The 19,123-nt window shown below is 46.6% G+C and overlaps 5 protein-coding genes across 5 annotated transcripts; 1 reads left to right on the top strand and 4 right to left on the bottom strand.

Moving 5' to 3' along the window:
- Nucleotides 1–1,671: 1,671 nt before the first annotated feature.
- On the top strand, nucleotides 1,672–4,497 carry BDV27DRAFT_76085 (Zn(II)2Cys6 transcription factor). Its single transcript, XM_032077513.1, has 5 exons — nucleotides 1,672–1,995; nucleotides 2,063–2,162; nucleotides 2,213–2,756; nucleotides 2,807–3,684; nucleotides 3,738–4,497. The coding sequence occupies exons 1-5, from the start codon at nucleotides 1,937–1,939 to the stop codon at nucleotides 4,245–4,247; spliced, it is 2,091 nt and encodes a 696-aa protein (XP_031930351.1). The 5' UTR covers nucleotides 1,672–1,936; the 3' UTR covers nucleotides 4,248–4,497.
- A 22-nt stretch (nucleotides 4,498–4,519) lies between these two features.
- On the bottom strand, nucleotides 4,520–6,232 carry BDV27DRAFT_169880 (uncharacterized protein; the record flags this gene model as incomplete). Its single annotated transcript, XM_032075148.1, has 4 exons — nucleotides 4,520–5,310; nucleotides 5,370–5,549; nucleotides 5,670–5,879; nucleotides 5,931–6,232. The coding sequence occupies 4 exons, from the start codon at nucleotides 6,230–6,232 to the stop codon at nucleotides 4,965–4,967; spliced, it is 1,038 nt and encodes a 345-aa protein (XP_031930350.1). The 3' UTR covers nucleotides 4,520–4,964.
- An 814-nt stretch (nucleotides 6,233–7,046) lies between these two features.
- BDV27DRAFT_124074 (alpha/beta fold hydrolase) lies at nucleotides 7,047–8,186 on the bottom strand. Its single transcript, XM_032066013.1, has one exon. The coding sequence runs from the start codon at nucleotides 7,965–7,967 to the stop codon at nucleotides 7,194–7,196; it is 774 nt and encodes a 257-aa protein (XP_031930349.1). The 5' UTR covers nucleotides 7,968–8,186; the 3' UTR covers nucleotides 7,047–7,193.
- A 410-nt stretch (nucleotides 8,187–8,596) lies between these two features.
- BDV27DRAFT_76075 (Zn(II)2Cys6 transcription factor) lies at nucleotides 8,597–11,301 on the bottom strand. The gene is made up of 4 exons (XM_032077512.1): nucleotides 10,869–11,301; nucleotides 10,263–10,768; nucleotides 9,163–10,184; nucleotides 8,597–9,078 (listed from the first exon to the last, which is right to left on the bottom strand). Exons 1-4 carry the CDS (start codon nucleotides 11,200–11,202, stop codon nucleotides 8,853–8,855), a joined length of 2,088 nt encoding a protein of 695 aa, XP_031930348.1. The 5' UTR covers nucleotides 11,203–11,301; the 3' UTR covers nucleotides 8,597–8,852.
- Nucleotides 11,302–13,700: 2,399 nt separating this feature from the next.
- Nucleotides 13,701–18,051, bottom strand: BDV27DRAFT_155109 (ABC-2 type transporter-domain-containing protein; the record flags this gene model as incomplete). The annotated part of the gene is made up of 3 exons (XM_032072086.1): nucleotides 13,701–15,086; nucleotides 15,137–17,941; nucleotides 18,031–18,051. 3 exons carry the CDS (start codon nucleotides 18,049–18,051, stop codon nucleotides 13,701–13,703), a joined length of 4,212 nt encoding a protein of 1,403 aa, XP_031930347.1.
- Between the last annotated feature and the right edge of the window lie 1,072 nt (nucleotides 18,052–19,123).

Genomic DNA, 19,123 nt, shown 5'->3' with positions numbered 1-19,123 from the left:
TTGGTAATTGTAACCAGTGCGTCCGGTATAAGATAAAAAACACGCCACCGGGCGTTGGTGGGGATCATCACATATTCTCCGTCCTCCCCAAAGCGTGAACTATACCACCTCGCATATAAGCTAACAGAAATTGGTCTCTAAAAATGATAGAATAATAAAATGAACATATAACAGTCGGGATACGTTGATAGTTACCTTTCCAGCTTCTGACCGGCCGGTATGCACGGTTGAGAGATCATAAGGCTGGGCAAGTACAGATAAATAATATCAAGCTGTTGCGCGCTTTGTATGGATATTGCTCAGAGAGAAGTAAGAATTGGTGTATATATTATCACTTGGTAGTAACTATTGTATCTCACCTAATCTTAGATATCGGTCTGGGCTGCAGGAGAATACGTCTATTGCGGAGTACAGTGCGAAGAAATTTCCACAAAGACGAAATCGAATGATGTTTGCCATCATATAACCATCTCGAGTAGATTCTAGCATCCAGAGAAGCATACCACTGATGAGAGACGAGGGCAAAGTTGCAGAGAGCCGCAAAGTCGCATGTTCCGTCAGTTGCGTAGTCTATGATTATGGCAAATAGTTCAGGTGGTAGGCGGGAGGGATCTAGCATCCTTTCGACTTGGACGGACTTGAACGGACTTGAAGGCTAGTGGGTCTATTTCAGCCACGCAATTTCGGACGATGTTGATGTTATGCCCAACATGTACATGCATATCGGTTAAAGTCAGAAAGACGATGACGATGTTCAGAGGCGCAGCTGGAAAAACAGAGCAAACCGCAAAAGGCCATTCAAAGGCTAGTGGATGGAGAGGAAACGAACATCACGCGCACCCCTGCAAATTAGCGCTGGTTGTAGTAGTTGGTGCTAGTATGTACTCAATACACTGTACGATCTCCATAGATGCTTCTGCCCACAAACCCCAAACGACCTTGCGTCTCATAATGTCGAAGATGAGTCTTCCCACCATTACATAATTGATTTCCCTACCATGTGCATTGGAAATCAGTTCTTCCCTGCAGGAAGAGTATCCGTGAGAGTTTCTTGACCATGGTCTTGGGCTCTCCTCACCTAGTATTCTACGGATTTATTCCTTATATACTCTATTAGATCACTTAAAGGGAGATAACATATAGATATTGTAGAGACAGTTTATATAAATTACGAATATATTTATAGTTTCTTATGAAATTAAGTGGATATCCATAATAAAAGGATGGCTTAGGGTGTCTAGACTCTAGAGTTAATAGTGGTAATATTAATACACGTAACACCTTCGTCCCTACCTTCACAATTGTCATCTTTTGGTGAGAATCGGACCAGCTGACAACTGAATATACGAGGTAATCACCTTGAAAAGTATGAATATATCTATGAAGATATGAGATACAAGCTAGGTTCTCTGACCCATAGTACTTACCAGGATTAAAATGTTCTGCGGAGATATATACTAGTCGACTCTAGGGTTGTGAATATAGAACAGGCTACATTGAATACAATTTTTTTTTTTTTTTGGAGACGGTCCAGCTTTTAAAAAAGATGACAAGATATGGACAAAATTATATAAGCAAAGATAGTTAAGATGGAGTGATTTTTGTTTACCCCTCATTTCCCCGCTCTCGACCCCAATTCTACATCCTGCACTTGCACTAGAAGTCTGGAAAAGCTCCAGTAACCTCCCACAGTGCACCTTTGACTTCATCTCTATAGTGCTTGAGTGGCTCTAGCTTCCGGTAACCCTTGTTTCCCGCAGCTTCACGTCGTATTTCGTGATACATCCATATTCCTTGAAAGACCCCGCCACTTACCACCCCACAGCAGCGGTCTTCAAAGTCAAATCCCTTGGTCCTAGGTGCATTTATTTTGATTTCCGTTGGGAAAAACGACGTGGAATTACAGTTTTCTTCTATTAGCCTATCCGTGATCGGCATGCCAGCGGATCCCAACCGCGAGAGGCTGCGTACCCGACACGCCTGCCTCAATTGTAGGTCGGTCTTACCTTTCCACCTATAACCTTTGTTCCTCACTCCGATTTTGGAATCTCACATCTAACAGAAGGAAGAAGACCCGATGTCCTGGTGAAAAGCCGGCCTGCTCAAACTGTGTCCGGCTTAAACAGTCATGTACCTATATAGCAGCGTCAACGCACCAATCTGTATGGAGAAATCCCATGTTGTAAGGAAATTCTCATTGACTCCCGAACAGGACCGATTGGCACACCTGGAAAAAAAGATTGACCTAATTTTAAATGGCGGCGAGCGGCGAGGTTCTCCTGAGCAGCTCGATCAAGATGCGCCGAAAACCTTCGTCGAACCATCCGAGGCCCTCTCTAAGGCGCCGCTAAAGGACAGGCCGAATGAGACCACGCTTCACTCTGATCAAACAAACAGTTACCGATCACCACCCGGTCCAAGCTATGTCAGGACAGAAGTGCGCCCAGTCGAGTTTCAACAAGCAAATCTAGAAATTCCTCAATCCACCATCGTCAAAGCGATCGACCTTTACTTTGAACTCTTCCATAGACAGCCTATATGGTGCTTCGATCGCGAAGATATTGAGAACTACTCTAAAATTCCTTTAGAGGTTGCTTATAGCATCCTGGAACTTACGTCGCGGTTTTCACGACAACGTGACCAGTCAGGCTATGGCGACAGCGCTAGATGCTCTATTATGCTTCGAATTGCAAATGGAACAGTAGAGCTCGAAACCATTGAATGTCTCTGTTTACTTTCATACTCAGCTTTTATAGGTATGGATCTGCACGCCCCTGTCAAGTTGCAGATGCTAATACCGAGAAAGATAGGGATTGGTGTCTGGGCCAATTTTACCTTGGTCTTGGCTTTCAGCTTTGTCGGTCTGCCAGGATAGATCGCGGGTTGACATCTGTAGCCGAAAGCCCTCCCGCCGCCGAGCGCAAAAAGAGACTTCTTTGGAGCCTTCAATCTTTGGAGCAGTTTTTCTCTGAATCAGAAGGTATTCTTGGCACAGCGCCTGAGGTTTGGCGTCCATTCTATGTTTCAACGAGTGGAGACTCAGCATTTCCCCGCGATGTTGGGTCGTCCGCCTCAGACATCGGAATCTGGAGTTATGCAGCATATTTTGGATGGGTTTGGAGTAGAGTCAGAGAGTATGTTTCTGAATGCTTTCAAAATAAGATGACAGAACCCTGGCGTCTCGATTCAATGTATGCCAAAGTGCTTGCCGATATGACAGAAATCGAAAACCAGGTTCCCTGGTGCCATCGATACGATTCAGCAAAGTTCTATGAGCGTCGGGCCGATGAGATCAGTCTCAACAGAGACTACTGGATACCGTGGATAAAATTACAGTTCACCTGGCATGCGAGCTTGATTGTGCTAAATCACCCATTTCTCTACATTGTGGCGTCACAGCATCAGCCTAACCTGGCAATTCCAAACACCTTCTGGAGGAAGTCCTCTGAGCTAGTCCTACTACATGCCACGTGGATTGTTCGTATGATTGACATGATTCTGGAGAAGCAGATCCGGCTTGCTGATCCCTTTTATGGGCATTCGGCCGCAATTGCAGCTACAGTGCATCTCTACTTTTGCTGCGCGGCTGATCCTCGACTGAAACAAAAGTCCAAAACAGACTTTGTGAAATGCAAAACATTCTTGAAGAGTTTTGCATGGTTTTCCCCTGCCTGTGAAGCCCTGGTATGTTTTTTTCTTAAACTTGGCAGAGACCAATATCTATGCTAATAGCTTAGCTTCAATCACTGGACAAAATGACACAAATCGCATCTGGATCAGATCGCTTGGACGACGACTGGGCACCATCCAAAATCTATCTCAGCATCCCTTTGATGTGGGGTATTCTACAGTTTAATGTCCCATCCTCCCACGGCGTGTCTTCCAAATCGGCCGCCTTACTACACTCTTCCCTTGCTTCCACCCCATGTAGTGAGGAAACGGAGCAAAGCCAGACCCTTGAGATCAGCGTTACAGCGTCGCCGCCACAAGTAATGGTTGACCCTGCCGTAGGGCACAATGCGAGCCTACCGCCCTATATGATCACTGTATCTTCAACACAAGATTCTCGTAACGGCACTCCTATGCGAGACATTCTGGTTCCACCGGCGGATAGTCTCATGTTCAACACTCCGTGGCTATGGGCACATCTTTCCCAATTTGGCGATATGGACGTTGCGGCCGGCTTCGAGCCAGACCCTGCAGTTGGTGAGGGATTTTCTACCTGGTGGGATTTTGGCAATTTTTAAAAATACTTTTATATTTCCATGCCACAGCGATTCTAATTCATGTGCCCGGCAGCCAATAGAAGACTTGTCGCAACTTCGAGAGATTGGGTAGGCTTCCCTACGCATCAATTATCTGCTGGTATAACTAGCCATCCAACCGTTTCATCCGCCATCTGACCATTCTTCCCGTGGAGGGAAAGCAACATCACTGTTCAGAAATCTATAGGATTGTCGTCGAAACTGGCAGCTTCATCGTCCCTAGTGATTCTAGACCCTCCCAGAACAGGTCGCGAAGCCCTGCCATGGCAAATCTTTCCTGAACTTGGTGTCCAGCTGGTCTAACCGTTTTGGTGGGAAATGCCGACCACATGACCGGTCGGGGTCAGACTACCTTATCTGGAGAATATACTCCTCACGAGTTTGGAAACACGAGCAGACCGCGGATGTCTGTCTATTTCATGATTCATCTAGATTGTCTCAGTAGCTACACCCCTCCCCAGGCTCCCCCAGTGCACTACTAACCTATCACTCATCCAAACTTCTGCTACTGTAATCCGTATAGCTCAACAAAATCCTTTTTGGACAAGAGTCTGAAGTATAATGCTATCAGAGTACTGATTGCTAGCTTATAGTTAAAGATACTACTCTGTTAAAAAGGTCTGAACAAAAGGAATAGATATCGATAGACATGGGTCACATGAAGCCCGAGCTATTCGCCGGCAGAGCTCTTATAGTCTCTTAGCTCAAGGGCAAGAAGTTATCGAGTTGAGCTGGCCAAATCTGCTTTCCTGCATCCTTCTCACGATCAAAATGCTCGTACAAAAGGTCACGCACAACGCCTTGGAAGTATAATGGCCCTTTCTCCATTCGGGGGTGCAGCAGACCACTAACAAAGACACCCCTGCCGATGTTCTTCTGTGCCTCGGTACAGAGATATTTGTCCTCCGCCATGATTCGTTTGTACATCCCATTGATCAATTGGAAATCCTCTTCGCTGGAGTTCTTATTCCGGTACACTTCGTAGCGCATCTCGCAGTTGGTGGGTGAGGTGGGAACAAATCGTTGCATGAAGAAGAAATGCGGCCTGTTTAGACATCACTTGGTTAATAACAGGACTCGGTATGTAGCTTGATGAGCACTGACGTTACTGTCATTGACGAATTTGGAAAATAGTATGTGCTGGCAATCTTCAGTCCCCGTTCAACTTGGTCTGGCTTGGCGTTGGCAAAGTGAATGATAGATCCGTCCACTGTGTCAACCGCATAGGCTTCGAGATCGGCCAACGATGGCACATCAGGATGCGCTGTCTGACAGTGATAACACCTATCCAACTCAGTCAGTTTGAAAATCTTCCCTGGGTGCAGAAAACAGGCCTGGACGCCAGCAACGTAGTGGGACCGCCAGTAGACAGACACAGAAGAATAGTATATAAGGGGACTTTACTCATTATAATTATCCGCAAGAATCTTCCAGTTATACGGACCATCCATCTCCCAAGCGTGGTCAAACACGTAGTCCTCGAAGTTGAAATCCTTGAATCGAGGCTGCTCGTCGATGCCTTTGAAATCTTTCTCCCACGAAATTTCAGGCCGCTTGCCAGCATCCATGTTTATCCAGATAAAGCCATTTGCATCCAGGTGGACGTGGAAAGATCTGATTTTCGTGTCCTCGGAGACTAGAGTCTGCACGATTTCGTCGCTAAACGCATCCGACCAGATATCATGGAATGCCTTTATGTCTTGACCTTGGCCTCGGACGAGAATGAAAGGGTATCCCGCGTTATTGTATCGAGACCAACTACCAGTATTGGGGAATCGTAGTATGTGCGTGGTGAGTAACCATTTCTTAGAGAAAATTGCCCGTCGTTCGAGCTCATAGAGCTCTGGCGATGTGTACCATATAGCCGGAAGAGCTCTTACTGGAGTCTTCTCCGGAGACACTGGGCATACGTTGCTGTCATTTGTGGCTGCTTGGAAACCCAGGAAATTCTTCAATACGGAGGCCATCATATATAGAGCACGGCTTCTGGGCATAAGATTATAAGAAGAAGACGGGCGATTTATACGTAAACCTATGATAAGAGAGGAACTTGCTTGTATAAGATACTCGACTTCATCTCCCTCCTGTACTAGACAGGTTTATATATCCCCAGAGAACCGGACATAGTTAACCGCTGCCGGTGACATTCCCCTTGAACTCAAGTCATGACCCACCGATCATAAGATCGGTATGAATCGTACAACTGATTGCGCTGTGGTTCATATCTGGCTTGGAAGGTACCTAGTATCAGCCAGGTCCGAGAATACCGGTTCACGGTTCACGGTTCACGGTTCCTGCGGCCCTGCCTAAGGATGTCGCCAGGTTTCTCGGTTTCTTTACCGGTTAGATATCGGAGCTTCTACCGATGAGAATTAGGAACTGTGCTGCTTATTATGACCCGAAATGGGCTTCTTATCCTTGAAACTTCCAACGTTTACGGAGTTGAGCACGTGAGCGGGCCGGACGCCGCTTCTATATGGTATCATTATGATAACACTGCTCTAAATTTGGGATCATTTCTCACGGGACTGTTCACTTTCAGTCATTGCTTAGTGTTAAGGGCAAATAGAATAGTTCGATATCACTGTCAGAGGATTAGGTGTCCTTAGAAGTGCTACGGTTATTACGCCGTCCTGAAAGGTACCAAAGTGTCGGCCACTAGTTGTTGAATAGCTGGGTTTTGTACTTCACCAGTACCAATTCTACATGATCTATACATACTGGGTCATCAAATAAAGTCTCAAATATCATTGGTAAAGGGGCAGTTGTAGGACCTAGAACAGCGAGTCCATTCGCGGTCTGGATTAAACATCACTGGGCACTCTGAAATTCACTAAACATAACAGCCTATCTATACAGGTTGAGGCTACCATGTATGTACCGAATCGCAGTGTCTGCCTCTCATCCACTGACCGTTTCTAAACCCACTCACAAACTCTCCACAAACCCATCAACCAACCCCTCCACCCTCTCCAGCGCCTCAGTCGCCGGAAAATGATACACACCGGCCAAAACCTCCAACCGACAAGACGGTAACTCCCTTACCATGGGCATAACACACTGCTCCAACGGCAGCAGATCAAATTCCCCCTGAACAATAAGCGTAGGGACAGTTATGCGAGCATAATTACCTTGCATGCCAAATTGGAGCAACGCCTTCGCATTATTTCTCCTACCATGCGGGGCCCACTTCGCCGCCTCAAGCGCGATATCTTCCCTCAATCCCATGGCGGAATAAAACTCCACCGACCGAGACGGACTCTCGACACCATCCGTGATCGCATCATAGGTCAGAAAACCCTCATTGACGATCTTGCCGTCATAGTAGGTCCCCGTGTAAATAATCCCGGCAACAGTATCTTGGTGCGCGAGGTAGTATGCTGATGCGATGTTTCCGCCCATTGAGTGTGTGATGAGGACGACGGGGTGTGTAATATTCGCAGCTTGCAGCACGGCGTGCAGATCAGATGCGTGTCCAGAGATGGTGTAGCTGTCCGGTGATTCGGGCTTGGAGGATCTTCCGTATCCCCGTCTGTCATAGGCGATGCACTGATGGCGAGAGTGAAGGCTGGAGATTAATGGATGCCAGATGTTGGTTATGCCCATATAGCCGGAGACGAAGACTAGGGTAGGTCCCGGCCCGGGTTGGCCTTGGATCTCGTAGTAGATTTCCTGGTTGTCGGTGGTTGGGGCGAAGGGCATGTTTGAGTGAGTAAATGATCTTTTGCGTGGATTCTGGATATGGGTATGTGGTGTGATGTGAGGAGTGAGAGAGACGAGTATCTGGTGAAGGCGTGCAGGATAGATAGATGGCTGTGTGAATTTAACCGGAAGAGATAATGATTCCTCTTCAGGTATATATACTTCTAGTACTACAAGAGTAACTAAATTAAATATATGCTATATTTGCCTGGTTTAAAAGGACTTATAAACCATTAATGTTTGGTAGCTGTGCCGGTGGGATAACGGGTGGGATATATTTAATACTATTATTAAGATCTTTCGGTAAACTGGCGACAAGCTTTCCGAGAAGATTCATATGAGGGCAGCTTGCAGACTGATTTAGTAAGCGAATCGACTCTGGTCCGAAAACCTATTTAGTAATCTAGAAATCCTCGGATACGTACATTCGGTCCGAACACCCACATCCGAAGTAGCCAGAGTTTGAGCCCGAGTCTCGGAAATCGGAGAGCAACTTCCCGTTTAGCTGTCCTCACTGCCTGTATCATTGGAAAGTATGATAACTCGAGCTTACGGGTGGTAGGGTGTGCTGCAATATATTGTAATACTCATATCCTTAACATACTAGGATTTTAAATTCAATTGGGTGAGGATGGCCGGGTGAATTACGATAAAGTCTATTTAGCGACCGTGTAATTTCTGCCGGCGTATATAAAAATATTAAACAAGTTATCTATGTGCCATCTAAAGAAATGCACGTTCAAAATGTTGGTCTGCATGGTCGCTGATGATGTCTGTACCCTGCCCTAGGGTCCTGATGGTAACGTATCGCCCCGGAATCGGCCAGAGAGATACTCCACCAGAAGGTGAAGGGAGCACGAAGGGCAACAAACACTCAAGAAGATGCTAGTATAAGCAATGGGGGACGTCTTCCGGATCAAAGCCAGCTTCCAGCCAGTGGGGCATGTAATGGACTTCGGGAGCCGGGACGAGAGGAAAATTATATGCATCAATCGAAGCGGCCATCGCAGGAGTGTTATTCGCTGATACTGCTGGTTGCTCTCCTTGCGGAAGAGTGTCAGCTACGGGCCCCGAGTCAAGATCGTTTTCGTGAGGGGCATAGTTGCCATATCTGTGAAGTACTTAGTATCATCATGAGAAGTATGTCAAAAGCAAAATAAAGGGAAAAGTGGAAAAATAGCGTTCACAAACGTACTGTAGCCATGGGAATGAGCTCAATATGTCGTCACTAAAAGCACCATCTTCTCGAGTCGACTGCAAGCTGTCCTTGGCGATTTTCATGACGTCTAGGCTGAGGGCCTTCCCACTGATCGGACCGATATGGTTGATTTGGTCGAGACATTTGATCGCACGCTCGACACTGGCAAATATCTTTCGTGCGTTATCCGACGTCGTCATTGGGTCAAGCACATCATAGAGGAGGGTCACGCATGCAGAGATTAGAAGGCTGGCTGAGGAACCGTCAAACCTAGCCTCCGGGTAGCGTTGGAAATATACATCGTGGTTGAGCTGAACGATACTCTGGGCCGAGGATATTGCCTCATTAATGGAGTCACATAACTGTGGATCCTTTGTCACATGTCCCTGGCCCTTGTGTTGCGAGTTAAGGAAAGTTGTAAAGACCAAAGCGGGTCTATAGATCAGCATCCGCGTGAAATAAAACTGATTTCCTAATGCCATCCTCTGGATCTCCTGCCAACTGTCCCCAAGGGGGAGGTCCTCGTCAAAATAATGTAAATGTGCTGGGAGGTCGTGATTTATTGCCTCTAACTCTAGTTCGTACTGCCTTATGTCGTTGTGGATTTTCATGGCACTGGAAAAGGAGGGAATGTGGGTGGGTGAGTAAATTTCAACGAGTATTCGATCTGCGATCGCGGCAAGTTTAGCTATCGCTCGAATAAACCCACAATCCGTAGACGGCTTCAGGTGAGTCACGCTCGCGGGTGGCATTTCGAGTGTGTCTGACACCGGAAAGTCTTCTACATAAGGTATGTCGTTAAGCTCGTCACGAAATGCGGATGGACGCCCGGTAAATAGAGCACATGAGCGCTCGTAGGCGTATATAGTCCAAAATGTTAGCCTTAGTCGATGTGCTTTAGCATTGATTCCATCAACGACTTGCAATCGGTTAATACCAAGAGCCATCGCGATCCGAGCAGCATGTCCGAGATACAGATACGCTTCGTTGGGCCTCATGACCTGGAAGGCGTATATTGCCTGAACCGACAACAGTCAGCAGAGTGTCCCGACGAAACAAGGACAGCAAGAATGGCATGAGAAGGAAAAGAAACTTACTTTGAGGAGCATGAAGTGCGTAGAGGACATGCTAATATCTTCGAATGCATCATTCAGACGTTTTGCTTTGTCTACAAAGTGCTGTGCCCAGCCTTCCGATGAGCGAGTGTTTTGTTTCCCCTCAAAGCTGTATACTCGTGCTCCAATGGCAAGTACCATAAAAAGTATTTCGTCTCCCTTGGTATCGCGCCGTTCCCACGGTGGGTTCCAGAGGTTATCCCACAACTTTACTACATCCGAATACACAAGAACGGGCGCCTGCGGATGAATGATACGAAAGTAGGAATCGATAAATGATTGACCTAAGTCTCGGGGGAAATACGACTCCGTTGGACATTGAGAAGGATTGCTGTCGCTGTCTACACCGACGGAGAACATAAATCGCTCCAAGTTCCAATTCCTGACGCCATCGGGAACAGAATTAGTTGGGGTCAGAAGGGATGTATCAGTCTTTTGCTGAATACGATGGTACATGCGTTGAATGAAGCAGAAGTGGGACGAAGGACCTGAGGCTGGTGTGAGTTGATTGATGGATGTGGTTGACCGAGAGCAGAAACGACGAAGAAAGAAACGAACAACGCAAGGGGCCGCCTAGATCTTGCTTACCGTAATACTGGAATGAGCCAGTGTCGACATTTGATACTCCGATGCCTGCTCGCAACTCTCGTTGCCTTTTGAAGTGGACCGGGGCTGTGGACGGCAGCACACCTGATGGTCTTGGACGGGACGTATTATGGGTTCTCAATGGTTTGCGGGTTGATCGTATCTCTGACCTTGGTGAACGGTACTCACAATGGCGATTAGCCCTACGGCATCTGGCACAGGGGCTTTCACCGTTACAGCGGACTTTCCGCGCACGACATGTTTCACAGGCCCGAGAAATCCGGGAAATCGGCAGATTTCGTTGCGTGGGCAAGCCAGCTATTAGAGTGGCACTCATTCCTTTCCGAAGTATAGTGTCAACAACGAATTGGTTCTAACAATAACACCATCGAGAATCAGGTGGCCTCTGTGAGGTTGCGGGGAGAAGCTCCTCATGCCTACCAGAAGAAACAACGGCTTCGGATCACGGCTCCGTTCCGAGGCATCCGAGCCTTAATTTATTAGTCGACAGAGACCTACAGTTCTACGGCAAAAGTTTCCGTGTATGGCGCCTTTCCCGCCCAAATTATTAAACTGACCTAGTTTTCTAAAACCCCCACCATTCTTCTGTTTTATTAGAAATTTACTAGTAAATTTAAATATGTATAGAAAAATAATAAATTTTTAAATTAATCAATATTTTTGCTGACTAATACTTAGTATACCAACCCTTTGCCTGGATAACTGCCTCAACACGCCTAGACATAGACTCTATCAATCTATTAAAAAAATCCTCAGATATCTCATTCCACGCGCGCTCTATTAAAGCGCTAAAACGCGCTTTTAAAGCTTCTTCGGTGCCTTTAAATGCCTCTATCTCAGGATCAAGCTGATATATCATTTCTTTCAGCTTTGACCAGGCGTGTTCAATAGGGTTAAGATCAGGCGAGTAAGGCGGCCAATAGATAGTAGAAATTCCTATATCCTGGAACCAACGTTTAACCTTATTGGCTGTATGTATAGGAGCGTTGTCGTACATGAATTCTAAGCCAGGTTCCCATATAGAATAGAGATTATCCTCCAGAATCTTGATATAGCTCTCTACAGAGTAGCCACGTCGTTGGGAGTCAGGATCACACGCCATTATATTGATATCTGAGCGAGAACTACCCCAAAACGCTCCTCAGATCATAATGGATAGACCTTTCGACTTGCTGTACGGGATAATATACTCCTTTTTCTATTTCTCCCCTAATCGATTCAGTCTAAAGCACTATTTCTGACGCTTTTCCTTTCCTAATTCAACCGAGCATTCGTCTGACCAGATAACATTGCGCCACTGCTCAATACTCCAGTTGCGGTGGGCCAACGCCCATTCCAAACACTTCTTAGCATGCTCTTCTTTCAATTTAGGCCTTTTTTGAGCGCGCCAGTGGCCATATCCTGAAGCCTTAAACAGTCTAAGAAAGGTAGAGTTAGAGACAGTTGTCCCACTTTAACAGCGTAGATCATTGTAGGTAATAAAAGAATCGGATCGTATAATAGCTAGAATTCTGCGTTTATCGTGTTTATCAAGCACAGTAGGCCTGCCTGCTCGATTTATCGACTTCCCATTGTTTCGGAGCGATTTCTTTTCAATGGTATACTGAACAGTTGACACGGGAATTTGAAGCGATTCTCCAATTTTGGCTTGAGAAATCCCTGTATGAGCTAAACCACATATAAAACCCCTGGTATAGGGACTTAATTCGGATTTCTTTATCCTATTCGGGTCTATTACCCCTAGAGGCGTTCTAGGAGCCATTTGTTGAAGAAATAAGAAATAGGTAGAAAAACGCGTGGTCGCGGATGACGCGTTTTACACGGAAACTTTAGGTGGGGACTGTATAGCGGCCACTCCGCAACAACGGCTCTCCTCACTAAGTCCACCTACCGCCTAGTAATATATTGTTCGCCATCTCTCTCAATATAGAATATTATATAAAATGGGCTTATAATATAGATAGTATATATACAATTTTTTATAAATTACAAATAAACGTATAGTTTCTAATAATATATAAGTAGAAATACTTAAGAGAAAAATGTAAGTGTAATACAGATGTACTGTATATATAGTTGAATCTCAAGAAAATCCCCGTTGACTTACCGCCTTTTTACTAAGCTTAATTTAGGGGCCGTAATATATAAAGTTTAGGGGATTCAATACCTAGACTTAGGGGCCAGAGTACGTAGATTCTAGGGGCCGTAGTGCCTAGATTCGGAGGCCACATAGTAATTAAAATTAACTGTAGGTCTACGTCTAGCAATACAACCCATTACACATGTAATATAGAGCCACTTCCTAGTAATTTTTATTCTTAAAAGGCAGGCTTTATAGAGAAATGTATAAAATACATAAATTTCTTAGTATTTGTACTAGTTTCTTAGGTATAAGTACAGAAATACTAAATACTCAGGGCTATCATGGGAATTCTGCTGGCAGAAATCGATAAGAATCCATTGTTGCGGAGTGGCCGCTATAGGCCTCCGTATTAGTCAGTCAGTCAGTCACCGCCCGAGCTTGTCCATGTACTGTACTACTTACTGTATTACTGTGCATATAATTATTATTGTACAGACTACTAGCAAGGTTACATATAATTATTAGTTCAATAGCACTCGACAGAATTACTATTCAAAGACGGTCTTGGTTTGTAACTAATCTCTCTAAGTCCAAATAATTGGTTTTTCCATACATACTCAAATTATTGCGAGAAGTAGTAAAAGCACATATCTTGAATCCCTGACTTCCTCGCCAGCTGATGACGACAAGATCAAGCCTCCGACACCCCAGAATACCCACCGGGCTGATCCTTACTTTCTCCACTGCCGAATCTTGACGCGAATAATCCAGGTCGCCAGGAAAGTGAGCAAAGTATTTGTCAAGCCAAATCCGAGAAACACTGCCCAGTCCCGCCACCGACTCCCGTAGAAGAAATGGAGGGATCTGGCTAAGTCATCTCCCGTTGAATACGGGCAGAAGTTACAGTTCTGCGTGGCGTTGGGGTTAGCCAGGTATCCTGGATTTCCATCCAAATATGCTGCTACATAATCCATACAGCTTTGGCCTGAAGGAGGATCGAACACAGCCATATCCTGTGGAGCACATTGGGCCTGGATCCCATGAAGCACCGTGGACACAGTCGGTTCGAAGAAGTAGGTCATGGGGTCAGCCCAGAATAGCCAGGGGCGATAGAAATCGTTCAGCCCACTGCGCGGATTAGCGGCTCCAGAGAACATGAGAAGAATGACCCAAAATAATGACATCGCATAACCGGCCATGGTCGGGTTCGGAAATAAAGCAGCCATGAGATAGGTGAATCCAAGGCCGAAGAAAGCAAACAGGAGATACATGAAGTAGATAAATCCAGCAATACTGGGAGTACTGGCGAATCCAAAGGTCCAGTAGGACACAATGAAGATAAACGTGAAGATGATAATCTGACAGGGGATCTCTACTAGGAACAACGCCGACAAGAGAGCCTTGTAGTCATAGATCCCATTGCGTTCCCGCGCCTCGAAGATCGACCATTTTTCGTACCAGATGGCCTGCATATCGGCAGAGATCGTAGGAACAACCCAGGTTGAGAGCAAGATACCCAGCATGTGGTTTTTCAATCCAGGACTGCTCTTGTTGACGTGGAAGAAGGTGAATGAGACAAACATCTGAAAGAAGATGGATTTGAATAGCCGGCTAAAGTTATATTGTCCATTCCTCCAGATGGCGATCCAGTGGCGCTGGGTAAGGGCCACAATCTGGGCTGGAAGACTCAATGCGTATGGTCGTTCATTAACGGCCGTCATGGCGTTATCACTAACGGGGGAACGTTGGTTTAACGCTTGAACCGCTTGGTGCAAGGCATGGCACTCAGGGGATCTGTTCCAGATCTCAGGCCAGTCCTTGTTGTCGTCTCCTTTTGCTGCGATGGTGGAAATGATGAACTCCGCTGGATTCTCCTCTGCGTGCATCACGGCACCGTGCCTCGCAAAGTATGCGGCCACGGCGGATGCATTCTTGCCTGTTTCTCCGAAATACACTGTCCGACCACCTGGAGCGAGCAAAATAACGTGATCGAACATCTCGAAAAGGACACCAGAAGGCTGGTGGATCGTACAAACGATTGGGATTCCCTCAGCAGCAATTCTCCGGAGGAAAGAAACGATCGAATACGCTGCCTGGCTATCGAGACCAGATGTGGGCTTTGCAATATGTGAGTATGATAACTGAATCGTTTTAGGGATGAACTTACCTCATCAAGGAATAAGAGCGCCGATGGCTTTGCTGCAAGTTCAACGCCAATTGTGACCCGTTTCCGTTCCTCCACATTCAATTGACCATCCCCGACTGCCCCAATCAATGCATCCGCAATACCCTCAAGCTCGAGGAGAGCGATAACGTGCTCAACATATTGCATCTTCTCTTCTTTGGAGATATGAGCCGGCTGGCGTAGGTAGGCTGAGAATTGTAATGCTTCTCGAACTGTCGCGGTGGGCTCATGAATGTCTTGCTGCATGCAGAAACCACAGGACCGTGAAAATGATGTACTTAGGGGAGCACCATTCAGCAGAATCTCGCCCTCAACGCGTCCGTCGGTCTTTCTACGGGAGAGGTTGTCCAACAGTGTGGTCTTTCCAGCACCCGATGCACCCATCAACGCAGTAAGCTGTCCAGGTTTGACGTATCCGGAAATCTCGCAAAGCAATTGCTTCTCCCCACCTCCCACGTTCACGTAATAACTAAGTTTGTTGAACGTGAAGGTAACGCTCCTAGGTGAAAGGTCTTCCTTCTGGTCGGCTTGCACCGCCTCGTCGACATCCGTAATAGTTAATTCGGACGTGCTTGCCTCATTCCGCTTCCAGCCATCATCTCTCGCCGTTGGTGATATTGGTTGCTTTTCGACATCGCTTACCAGACCCACATTCAACTGTTCATCCTGAGGATACTGGGCATTCCGCTTGTATACATGGCCTGCAGCGCTGCTGCTATCCCGCGTCATGACGGTAAGTCCCACTGCTCCGATAACTGTGTAAAGGAACCACATCACCAGAACAATACCAAAGTTTCTCCAGAGGTGTTCCCTAGAAAAGCCATACATTGCTTGTGCGTATGTTGCACCGTTCACTAAAGCTGACCCCTGATGTGCGCCTGCCATGGGACACGCCTGGTAGCGGATATCGTCATACTCAGGGCCCGAGGGGATCAACTGAGAGTCTGTGCAGTGAAGATCGATATTATAGAATTCATTTCCCATCAGCGCCTCCATGGCATAGGGAGTAGGTGAGATGCGTCGAATCCATGAGCCCCAGCGATGCATTGTCGGCACTGGAGGGGCGTATCCAGAGTAGAGACAAGCCACTGGTAGAGCACATCCGGCCAAAAGATGTGATATACTCAGGCTGGGAGCCCATGAGCCTAACATCCGAAACATACTTCCAATAGCGCAGTAGTGCACAAATACAAGTAAGAGAAAAATGAAGAATTGAGATGCTGATTCACTCAGTCCAATAATAAAATAATAACAGCAGGAAAAGACAGCCGTTTGGATAAAAGCGATAGGGATATCAGCAACCGTCTGAATAATGGCATATGCAGTAGGGCTTATTAGGCCCAGGTTATGCTGCTTGAGTAAGATAGATCGTGCATTCACCGTCTTGACTACCTCCGTCAAAGCGTTCAAACAAAAGTAGGCAAGAGCAAAGAAAAGAGCTCCACTTCTCTCGAAGGATCCTGAAGCAGTCTTCGGAGCTGCGTAGAATCCCGATCCAGTGATGACAGCGTTCACAATACATAGAGCCAGGATGGTATAAAAGGTATTGCGGTCACCCCAAAATAGTCTGTAGTATCTCTGAGTCCCCTCTGTGACTTGCTTCCAGAGAGATGAAATCTCTACAGCGCGCTTTGTGGTCATCTTGGAACGAATCTCCAATGCGCTTTGTCGAAACTGGCGTTGGACTTCTGTATTTGACTGTATCTGATCTGAATATTGAGTCAGTTCCGCTTGCAACCGAGTATAATACGGACTCTGTCTGAAAGCCTGTTCGAGGGACTTCGCTTCAAGATATAGAGGGCCGGAGTAGCCCTCTCGAATAGTTCGTTCAGCGGGGGAAGTAATAGACGTTAGAAAGTCTGGGGTTGTTTGTCGATCCGCGCAATGGAATCCCAGGTCGTGAAAATACTGCTTTGCCTCTCCAGCCTTTCCACTGAAGATCATCAGACCATCATACATAAGTATGACTCTGTCAAAACAGTTCCGGTACATGGCTTCTGATGCTTGGTATAAAGTAACCACATTATTCATTCCTGTCACCCCAGACATTTCTTTGAGCAATGCAAGGAAATCCAACGCTGATGAACTATCAAGGCCGCGAATCGGGTTATCCCAGCATGCCAGAGCGGGATTAACGGCCATAGACTCTGCCAAGGAAACACGGCGGCGCTCTCCACCTGAAACGCCTCGAGTGAACGAGTCTCCTACGATAGTATTTGACGTGTGGAGCATCCCAAGTGAGCCCAGCAATCGTTTGGTATAGTCAGACGAGAATTGACCATCTTCCATTGGGTAATCTTTGGGCCGTCGCAGCTTCAAAGCAAAGTCCAAGGTATCTTTAACCGGGAGGGTTGGGAAGTGTAGGTCGTCCTCAGAACTGTAGATAATCTCAGACTTCAGTGCACCAGTCATGTCCCGAGCTGGGATACCAGCATATTGTACATCTCCATTGACCGCCATAAACGAATTGCGGTTATTTGCGATTACTTTCAATAGTGTCGTACACCCTGAGCCTGGCCGTCCGAGGACAATCATTGTTTCTCCGGGAAACAGAACGCCGGAGACATCTTGAATAAGATTGCGTTTTGGAACGGGTTTGTTACCAATCCTATGGCGTACTGTCTGATATGGGGCCTTAATAACCTCGAAGAGGATTTGGGGGAGGTCGAGAACTGTCCGTTGACTGCCGGAACGGCCCTGAACGGTTATGTTCCTGAAGGCCACACCAAGGCCACGTCCTTTCTGGCGGTAAATTGGTAGGTCTTTCGGCACAGGGCTAGTCTCATCCTGGTTGATCGATGTCCGTGAGTATCAACGACCGCCAAAGCGCATTACACACGTATCTTGGCTGGATGACTGGCATGCTCAACACTAACCTTAGGATCACTCGTAGACATGTTATCGGTAATACGTCTATGCTATCGAACAAACAATCTCTCCGGAGGTAGGGTCATTCGTTTCTCTTTGATACCACTGGTATTGGAAGGCCGATGGGTGTTGGAGTAAATGCATTGAATTGAGGGAAGATATGATCGTTAATATATATGGAGCTCCAGCTATCATCTGGTATTAATGAGACTGGCATATTGACGAGGCACTTTATTCTAGGTTAGCCATGGGTCTCGACCATCGGACCGATGTGTGAATCCCGGGCTACATCCGGCCCTTTAGCTGAGAAGGAGATCCGGCTCTTTAGTCCTCTGCAAGCAGGTGGATATTCTCCATTTCATGAAAACCGTAGAAGCTCTGTAGGTGAGAGCCAAGATCAAGCTCGGAAAGCTTATGCATCGCTTCCTTGAGCTATTGAACGTACATGGCGAAGGACGGCTTACTGAGCCGTGAAGTCTCTATGAATCACACGTATCTGAATTAATACCTCACAAGGGCGCTACGTGTTTTCAGACTGTCCTGTTGTACACATAGAATCGAGCTGTCGGCATCAACTATAGCAATGTGCAGTGAGGTCAAGGTTCCACAGCGTAAATCCTGGGTCCACCTCTGAAGTGTTAGATTCTAATAGCTGCATAGCGTTTAAACAAAGTTGACCAGTACACTATCATGGTAAATGTGGCGTTGTACAGTAGGATGCGGCGTGTTAGGATCAAATTGCATGCGAAACTATGGTTTAATCCCGTGGCATCCCTCGTGGATCATCGTGCGTCAGGGGTATGTGCGCATCGTTTCGGACCACCGTAAAGCTTTCCGTCATCCAGCCATTCGCACACAGGTCCGAACCGGCATAGCTTCATAATAATTACATAGCGTTCGTGACAGTGGGTCCTGGGACACTCGGTGTTCGGATGTCGGGTGAGCCAGGTTCATGGTTCCGTTCCGATTACCCCCAACCAAATGTGTGGATTGCAATTGCGATTAAATCGTTGCCTTAGTCGGATATAGTGAGCCTGCATGGTCCTGAGTAAAAGAGGATTTAGCTTCTCTCTTTAGAAACTATCACACGGAGCTATACAA

This window comes from Aspergillus caelatus (genome assembly GCF_009193585.1).
Source record: "Aspergillus caelatus strain CBS 763.97 unplaced genomic scaffold BDV27scaffold_38, whole genome shotgun sequence".
Classification (NCBI taxonomy): Eukaryota; Fungi; Ascomycota; class Eurotiomycetes; order Eurotiales; family Aspergillaceae; genus Aspergillus; species Aspergillus caelatus.
This window is presented reverse-complemented; position numbering and strand designations above follow the sequence as displayed.